General features: G+C 46.1%; 1 protein-coding gene across 1 annotated transcript; it reads left to right on the top strand.

Moving 5' to 3' along the window:
- Nucleotides 1–2,897: 2,897 nt before the first annotated feature.
- On the top strand, nucleotides 2,898–8,116 carry LOC140900975 (thiol S-methyltransferase TMT1A). Its single transcript, XM_073319062.2, has 2 exons — nucleotides 2,898–3,516; nucleotides 7,807–8,116. The coding sequence occupies exons 1-2, from the start codon at nucleotides 3,022–3,024 to the stop codon at nucleotides 8,041–8,043; spliced, it is 732 nt and encodes a 243-aa protein (XP_073175163.2). The 5' UTR covers nucleotides 2,898–3,021; the 3' UTR covers nucleotides 8,044–8,116.
- The last annotated feature ends 870 nt before the right edge of the window (nucleotides 8,117–8,986 follow it).

Genomic DNA, 8,986 nt, shown 5'->3' with positions numbered 1-8,986 from the left:
TGAGTGCTGCAAGTGTCAGTCCTGTCACATGCCAGTACAGACAGTGCACCAGCGCTGGGAGCCATGCCCCTCGTGGAGGTGATTTTATTAGAGTGCTTGGAGAGCTCTCTCGCAGTACTGTGCTGCGACTACACAAGCCATGTTAAAGCACTGCCGTGGCTTTAGCGTTGCCAGTGAAGACGTGCCCTGTATCTGACCTCACAGTCTCTTTCCGCAGAGGAAGCCTGCACAACACCTTAAAAAGACATGCATGGGAGCTGTTACTATGTTAGTAAACGGTAACCCTTAGTCCTTTTTTCTGTATTTATGATTCATTTATATATTAACTATTCTTTAGAATTGCTATATTAAAAAAGAGTATGTTGAATTCTAAGGCCCAGAACACTGGTCCTTGTCCAATAAGTAACCCTATTCAGAAATTAATCTATAGCATCTTCATGTCTATAAAACTCCAGATAATCTGGGAAACCATCCCCTTAATATATAAATATAATATTCACATGCACATATATGTAGCTGGGAAACTGATAAGAGATTATTGTTATAACAGATGTTTTCTGTTGGGCAGTCAACAGGGCAGAATGATTATGGAGTAAGGAAGACCCACTGAAGAAGAATCTTTGAAGAATTTTTAATCCTCTCAGCTGTAAATAATCATGCCTTCACACATACATCAGGTATACTGAGAATGTACAGAAATGACATCAGAACGTATGTTTCTTCTGGCAAAGAGCGCTTTCTTTGTTTCAAAACCCTCTGTAATAACAATGGTGTGGAAACCTAGTTGGGGAATGAAAACTGTCGCGTCTCTCCAGTTCCAGTGAAGAAGAGAGACCTAATTCTTGATCTTACAACAAATTATGGTAATGTATTTATTCTTTCTGTATAGTGCGGTACAAATCTTTGATTAAATAATTCCAATTGAGCCTGTTATTCGACAATCATGAGTCATCATTAACTCAGACACGCAACAGAGCTTAAATTCGTAACTTTGCTAGATACTAAGAAGCATGGACTGAACAGAGACACTGGATTTATGGCTCATTACAACGATCTGTAACCCACTTAAACCTCTCCACCAGCCTGTCCCACCTCACCCATGACTGGAGAAGTGTTAACAGGCCACTTCACCATGAATGGTACCTTGACATAAGTGTTAATTGATTGACTTATGCTATTAATTAATGGATTGATTCACTTATGCTGAATAATCCATTCCACCTTGTATTTATCTGTGACATTCTGAGTACATTTTCTATACCTGAAGAGCTCTGTGTAGCTCGAAAGCTTCTCTCTCTCTCTCTCTCTCTCCCTCTCTCACCAACAGATGTTGGTCCAATAAAAGACAGTACCTCACCCACCTTGTCTCGCTAATATCCTGGGACTGACATGGCTATAACAACACTTCATATATGCCCTTGGAACAGTCATTTAATCAAATAGTGCGTTCCACTCCCTCTATAAAATGAGGATACCTAGCATATGTGAGGGGCTAGGAGGATTGGTGTATTCATAGATCAGAGGCGATGCATGAGGGGTGGGGAACATATGGGGTCACACCCCCTCCCTGCAAATTTCTGTCAAGGTTCATATATATATTTGGGGGGAGTGGGTTCAAAATATGTTTCCCACACACACACACTCTATCAACAGTTATGTGTCACCTCTGCATAGAATCATAGAAATGTAGGGCTCGAAGGGACATTAAGAAGTCAAAGTCCAGCCCCCTATGCGGTGACAGGACCAAGAAAACCTAGACCATCCCTGGCAGGTGTTTGTCCAACTTGATTTTAAAAATTTCCAATGATGGGGATTCCACAACCTCTCTTGGAAGTCTGTTCCAGAGCTTTACTACCCTTAGAGTTAGAAACTTTTTCTTAATCTCTAACCTACATCACCCTTGCTGCAGATTAAGCCCATTACTTGTCCGACCTTCAATGGACACAGAGAACAATGTTCTTTATAGAAGCCCTTAACATATTTGTAGATTTATCAGATCCCCAATTTTCTTTTCTCCAAACTAAATATGCCAAGCTTTTTTAAGCTCTTCTCATAGGTCAGGTTAGGTTTTCTAACCTTTTATCATTTTTGTCGCTCTCCTCTGGACTCTCTCCAATTTGTCCACATCTTTCCCAAAGCATGGCCCCCAGAACGGACACACCACTCCAGTTGAGGCCTCACTAGTATCAAGTAGAGCAGGACAACTACCTCCCATGTCTTACATATGACACTCCTTTGAATACACACCAAAATATTAACATTTTTTGCAGCTGCATCACATTGTCGGCTCCTATTCAATTTGTGATCCACTATAACCCCCAGATCCTTTTCGGCAGTATTACAATTAAAACAGTTATTCTCCATTTTTATTTTTTCCTTTTTAAGTACTTTGCATGTGCTCTCTTTCCCCACTAAGCAAAGAACACTATGTTCTCATGCCACAGTGTATCCAATATAATGGTGCTCTAAAAGTAGGCAGTGTTATGACAATACAGCACTCTCCATACAGGCTTGTCCAGAATGTACCTGAGGTCTGGAATTGCTGCTTCTTACTGACAATGGGCTCAGTCCTGCAAGGTGGTGAGTGCTCTGGCCCACTTCAGCAAAGCACTTAAACCCGTGCTTAGCTTTCAACTCGTGAGTAGTAGCATTAGCTTCAGTAGAACGACTCCTATGTTTAAAGTTAAGCATATACTTAAGTGCTTTGCTCCACCAGGCCACAGCACCCAGGACCTTGAAGGATTGAGTCCAACATTATGTAAGCAAACAAATCAATTTCTATCCTCACTGCATCCCGCTTCAGTTGTGCTTGTAGGAAGAATTATGACTAAACAATGCTCTGTCTCTTTAAGATAGAATTAGGAGGACAGCCAGCTGGAGAAACCAGATATAACCAGTTCAGCATGAGTCAGCTGGCCAGGAGAGCGAGAAGGAAATGCTCAGTAAAGTTGGAACACAGCAGTGGCTTTGGTGGTGTTTACAGCCAGGATTGAGGATTCTTGCATTCTCCTCTTTGCACTGATGGTGCTGATCCCTCTCCTCCAGCGATGCATCCAGCTCCTCACCCTGCCTGTCTACCTGCTCTCTTATCTGGGCTTATGGGACCCCCTCTGTAAGAAGATCTTCCCATATCTCATGGCCAAGTGCTCCACTATCTACAACCGCAAACTCTTCCAACAGAAACAGGACCTGTTCAGCAACCTGGGGGAGTTTGCAGGCCCTTCGAGGGAGCTCAGGCTGCTGGAAATAGGCACAGGCACAGGCGCCAACTTCCAGTTCTACCCACCCGGATGCCAGGTGACATGCACTGATCCCAACCCCAACTTTGAGGGGTTCCTCCTCAAGAGCATTTCTGACAGCCCACACCTCCGGTTTCAACGGTTCATGGTGGCCTCCGGTGAGGACCTGCTCCCAGTGGCTGACGACTCCATGGATGTGGTGGTTTGCACCTTGGTGCTGTGCTCGGTGCGCAGCATCGAGCAGGTCCTGAGAGAAGTCTTGCGAGTGCTCAGGCTGGTGAGTATGAGTACCATTGGGGGGGTGCTATTTTGTTTATGGGCCAAGCTGTGCCATGCAAAGAAATGCCTAGTGGGAGTGTGTGGGGAGCCACCTACCCAGAGACGCATCCCTCCCCCGAGTGGCCTAGTGTGCAGGGGTAAAGCCATGACCCACCTTCTCCCCTCCCCCTTTGGAGATATATCCTGCAGGGATAGAGAGAGGGAGAAGTCCCTGTGTTCCCCTACGAGCAGAGACTCCAAATGCCCACTGGATGGGCTAGCCACAATCCAAACCTTCATCACCTACAGCATTTATTTGTATGTGTTTGCCTGGAAGCCAGCAGTTTTCTGAACAGAAAGGAGTAAAAGGAAAACAGACAGAACCAAGCCACGCACCTTCATTTCCTTTGCTGTGTCACTTAACACCATTTCAGTGTTTATCACACACACTTATAAGATGGCTATCGTTGGGCTGCCTTGACTTACTTTATGTGGCTAACATCGAAATAAAAGCCAATACAACATTCTCTCCCTTGTTCCTGTAAGGAGACAGACCTGACCAGCTAGTGAGTTGCTTAGGCTTAGCTATGACTGAATCAACTTTAAAAAAATCACAGTGATGCTGATAATGAAAACAGGCTCATCTGTTCCACTCCTGTTAACAGGCAGTTCAAATTTTGGTTCACATGCACTATCACAATGCTGCAATGATTGGAGTGCAAACCCTATATAGCAGGGGGATAGTTACATTCAAACAGCTGTTTGCTTAAAATTCTTTTAAGCCACAAAAGCACTAGATGGTTTAGCTTAATTAAAACATGCAAGCATGCTACAAATTATTCATAAAGCATCTTATCTGAAGCCCAAACTATCCAACTATATCCCTTAATGGACCTGGTGTCAAATATTCAGAAGCACCTAAGTGACTTCAGGACCTATGTTCCTCTTTTAAAAATGAGACTTAGACACCTAACTTATTTCAGTGCTTCTGAAAATGTTACCCTTTATTTCCCACCCCCCTTTAAGCTTAAGAATCAAGCACAAATGTGCCATCTTTCTAGTCCATGGATCTCATAACACAAAGCTAAGAAGTGGGCTCATACAATTGCCATTGTCTGAATGTGGAAGTGAAACTGCAAGTAACTTTCTCATTAAGATGAAAGTTATCCCACTCTTACCTGGCAGGCTGAGCAGCAACCGAGGCTGGAATTCTACCTGGCTGAACCTTTGCTATTTTTCCTAATTAAGGTGAGAGGGAATTAAAAATAAGCCCTTGCCTTTGTAGTTCTGGCAACTGAATTCTGTCACCATGCAGAGCAGGAGCGGCAGAACTATAGTACAACCTGACGGCTAGAACAGCTGGCAGCCTTGTTGCACGAAATCCACTTGTTAGAGGGAAACTGGATGGCTGTTCTGGTGCCCTACCCGCAAGTGTTCTTACTGCAATGCTCACTGTTCATCCAATAGCCCAGAATTTCCAGTACTCCTGTTCTCTGAACCTTTGTTCAGCAAAAGGTGGGAACTCAGGAGGAATTCTGAAGGAACACCCTCACTTCAAACAGAGCTCATGATTGTGTGATTTCAGGAACTCTCAAGCAGGCGGTAGGGACTTCATGATAACATAGGACACATCTGTCCAGAGTAGAACAATGAATGGAGGGGTGGGTGGCTATGCATTTTGAGGGGGTGGAATCCCAGGCTGAGCAGGAAGTTTAGTTTAAATTACCCAGCACTCCTCCTCTTTCACTGCCAGCTTTTCTTCTCCCCAAACTCACTCTCTCTCTTTACTAACAATATTGCCTGTCAGCACATGCCTGCCAGATGCTCTGGACCCTGCAGCATTACTAACGTATTTGTAGATATCCCTTGGACTGCACTATCCTGTGTCCTGTAATATCTATGTCAAACTAAGTTAATGCTGTATATTCACCGATAACCTCATTGCTTATTGCTTTTAGTATCTCACCCTTGGACCTCATCTACATGGGCAACTTTGTTCATTATAACTTAAGATGTAAATTTAAATAGATATAATTATACCAGTATGACACTCTTATTCTGGTGTAACAATGCCTTTTTTGGCTTAACTCAGTGGTTTTCTACCTGTATTCCACAGACCCCTGGGGTCTACAGACTAGGTCTAAAATTTCCAAAGGGTTAGGGTTAGGGTTCAAAACGTGTTAGGGATCCACAAATTAAAAAAGGTTGAAAACGACTGGTTTGGCTTATATCACTTGGGAACAGGCAGTGATGAGCTGCCAAAATCTTAACAACTGGTTCCCTCCTCACCCCACGAGGGGGTCGTTTCCCCCCCTGTCCCCCAGGACTCCTGCCCCATCCAACCCCCTGTGTTCCTTGACACCCCCCCCCCCAAACTGGGCAGGAGGGTCTCGTGGGCCACTGTAGTGGGTGCCCACCCCACCCCTAAGAGCCAGAGGAACCTGCCAGGGGGCGAGGTGGGGAGTCCCAGTGATGCTTACCTGGAGCAGCTCCCAGGAAGCATCCAGCAGGTCCCTCTGGCTCCAAGGGGCGGAGTAGCGTAGCTGGGGAGGAGCAGGGGGAGCGGCTGCTCCCTCCACTGATCACATTAAAAGTGGAGCCTTAGGCGCTGACTCCGTGCGTGCTCCAGGACTGGAGCACCCATGGGGAAAATTTGGTGGGTGCAGAGCACCCACCGGCAGCTCCCGGTCCTGCGCCTGGCCCCAGTTCACCTCACCCACCCATCCACCCACCCCCGGCTTCCCGTGAACCAGCTGTTCGGCAGGAAGCCAAGGAGGGCTGAGAAGCAGGCGGTGGCTTCACACTCAAGCTGAGGGTGGCGGAGGTGAGCTGGGGCGAGGAGCAGTTCCCTTGCATGCCCCGCCCCCCCCCGGGTTATCTGCTGCGGCACAGGCAGCCCTCCTTGCGCCCCCTCCGCCCCCCCCCCCCCCCGTCCCAGCTCACTTCCGCCTCCCTGGGCCTGAGTGCAAAGCCGCCGCCTGCTTCTCAGCCCTCCCAGGCTTCCCGCGCGAACAGCTGATTCGTGGGAAGCCGGGGGGGGGCAGAGAAGCAGAGCGGGGCGGCGTGTTCAGGGAAGGAGGCGGAGCGGAGGTGAGCTGCAGCCGGGGGTGGGGCGGGGAGCTGCTGTTGGATGCTCTGCACCCACCAAATTTTCCCCTTGGGTGCTCCAGCCCTGGAGCACCCATGGAGTCGGTGCCTAAGGCACCACTTTTGGCCGGTTAAATTTAGAAGCCCTTTTAGAACCGGTTGTCCCTCACAGAACAACTGGTTCTAAAAAGGCTTCTAAATTTAACAACCGGTTCTAGCGAACCGGTGGGAACCTGCTCCAGCTCACCACTGGGAACAGGTTTAAGCTCAACTGAAAAAAGCTACTAAGGAGTGTCCACACAAAGGGAGGGGGTGGGTAACCTGTGTAAGTGGTAGAAGTTTCCCATGCAGACAAGGCCTTAGCCTTGGTTGTGACTATAAAGAACATTCATTAAGGCAATCCAAAACATTGTTTTCATTGTGGAGCTAAACTACAAGGTGGGGAAAAAAACATGTACAGCAACTTCCTCACTAAGGGGTGAAAAATTCAAATCAGAATCTGTAACTCTTACACCAGCCTCCACTAAAAACAGCCTTGAATGTTCTGAATAGGTTTGCTCTCAGCACTAGCTCTGCTACTTATCCAGTGTTTTTAATCACTGGAATATGCTGTACCAGATCTGCTCTCCAGCAGTGGATGCAGTGAAGCAGTTGTGCAGCTCACAAGACTGCCAATGAAGTGAATGCCTGATCCTTGTCTAGTGGCACCTGCCTCACCGTGCTATATAAACATCAGTGAATTAACCCTCACCACTTGGAGGGTATGGTAAGTATTCTGATCAACCCCATTTTACAGATGGAAAAACTGAAATACCAGAAAGTTAAGTAATTTGCTCAAGGGAACCTAAGGCAGTAGTGCCAGAGCTGGGAACAGAATCTGAGAGTCCTGACTCTTAGTCACAAGAGCATCCTTCCCCTTCCACCTTGAACTCAAACCTTTCTGTAGTCATGTAGCTTCCCCAAATAGTATTTTTAAAGTCTCATAGGAGTGAAATAAGACAGAATGAGAACATGGTGGAATGCTGACTGGCCTCCATGCATAATTGATAATGGGTAGCAGTTTCTGAAAACATAATAGTTAGAAGTGAGCCTGAACCAAACATGGCCAGAATGTGGGGAGTTTGATCCAAGAGTTGTGTCTCCAAAGTGGAAGGGAGATGTTGTTGGTGATTTTAAGAGCCTTTGTTTGTTCCTGAAGCATTTTGATTGCTTTGTTTCCCAGGGTGGTGCTTTGTATTTCTTGGAGCATGTGGCTGCAGATCATTCCAGCTGGGGCTACTTTTGGCAACAGATCTACAACCCAACCTGGAGATATTTGGGAGACGGGTGCTGCCTGACCAGAGAGACCTGGAAGGACCTGGAGAAGGCAGGGTTCTCGGAACTGAAGTTGCGGCACATAGACGCCCCCATGTCCTGGAACCCTACTCGTCCCCATATAATTGGATATGCTGTGAAATAACTAACTCCATACACGGAGAAACAAGGTCACTTCAGCACTGTGGTTCCTTCCAATTCCTAAGGGTATTTACCCCTGAATAGCGGCCTTATAATGTCAGAGCAATACTTATTTAGCAATTAGCTGCCCAGCCAAATTGCCTTGGGTTTATGAGAATAACAGGGAAAATTTACTGAGCATCCATAGCTTATCCTAACTATGGTGTCAGGTTTGTCCATGTGCCAGTCAGGCTCCTCCCAGGTTTTAGACAAAGCTCTGATCACAGTGGTCAGCATTTTTCACTGACTGTCCTGCCAGTTTTTGTGGATCACATTCTAAAGCACTGATCATTCCCTGTTCATCACATACAGAGCCTCGGTGCCTAAGTCAAGCTTTGTGGATCTCAGTGTTGTTCCTGTGACTTTCTGGGCACCATGTTGCTTGGGCTTGCAATGCCTATGTTCCTTTGGGAATCCGGGCTCATCAGTCTAAATCAGATTTGAAACAGCAATCTGCACAACGAAATGCTCCTATTATAGCAGAGTAATTAACACTAGTTAAGGCCAACAGAGTAGCTTGGGGCCTCCAAGTGGCAGGGAGCTCATATCCTACTGAAAGAGAATAGAAGGAAAAACCTAAGCACCAGACATATCCACTCAGGCTGCACTGGAAGTACTTTTGATACAATTCCTTTTGTTTTGTTTGTCTTTTGTAATTGCTACAGAACCACGGTGTTGCTTCAGAGACATAGGCTTCTCAATAAAGTTGAAAATACTGTACTTTGATTATATCCTCTGCTCTGTTACCAATAGGGGGAGCAGGTAACTAATTTTTGTAAACACTAGCCCCTGTAGAGTGTTTTTTCCCAGATTAGTATAAGGCGAAATTCAGAATTTGGCCCACTAAGTCTAACCCAGGAGATCAATACTGGAATAAATGGATTTCACTCAGTAATTGATAGAAAGAA

This window comes from Lepidochelys kempii, chromosome 20, assembly GCF_965140285.1.
Source record: "Lepidochelys kempii isolate rLepKem1 chromosome 20, rLepKem1.hap1, whole genome shotgun sequence".
NCBI lineage: Eukaryota > Metazoa > Chordata > Testudines > Cheloniidae > Lepidochelys > Lepidochelys kempii.
The sequence above is the reverse complement of the archived record's forward strand: the minus strand, read 5'-3'. Positions and strand labels throughout refer to the sequence as shown.

Excerpts from the sequence above, each read along its gene's own strand:
- LOC140900975 (XM_073319062.2), top strand. The coding sequence starts at position 3,022 with ATGGTGCTGATCCCTCTCCTCCAGCGATGCATCCAGCTCCTCACCCTG. Across the intron at positions 3,517-7,806 it reads TCTTGCGAGTGCTCAGGCTG|GGTGGTGCTTTGTATTTCTT; the intron begins GTGAGTATGAGT and ends TTTGTTTCCCAG.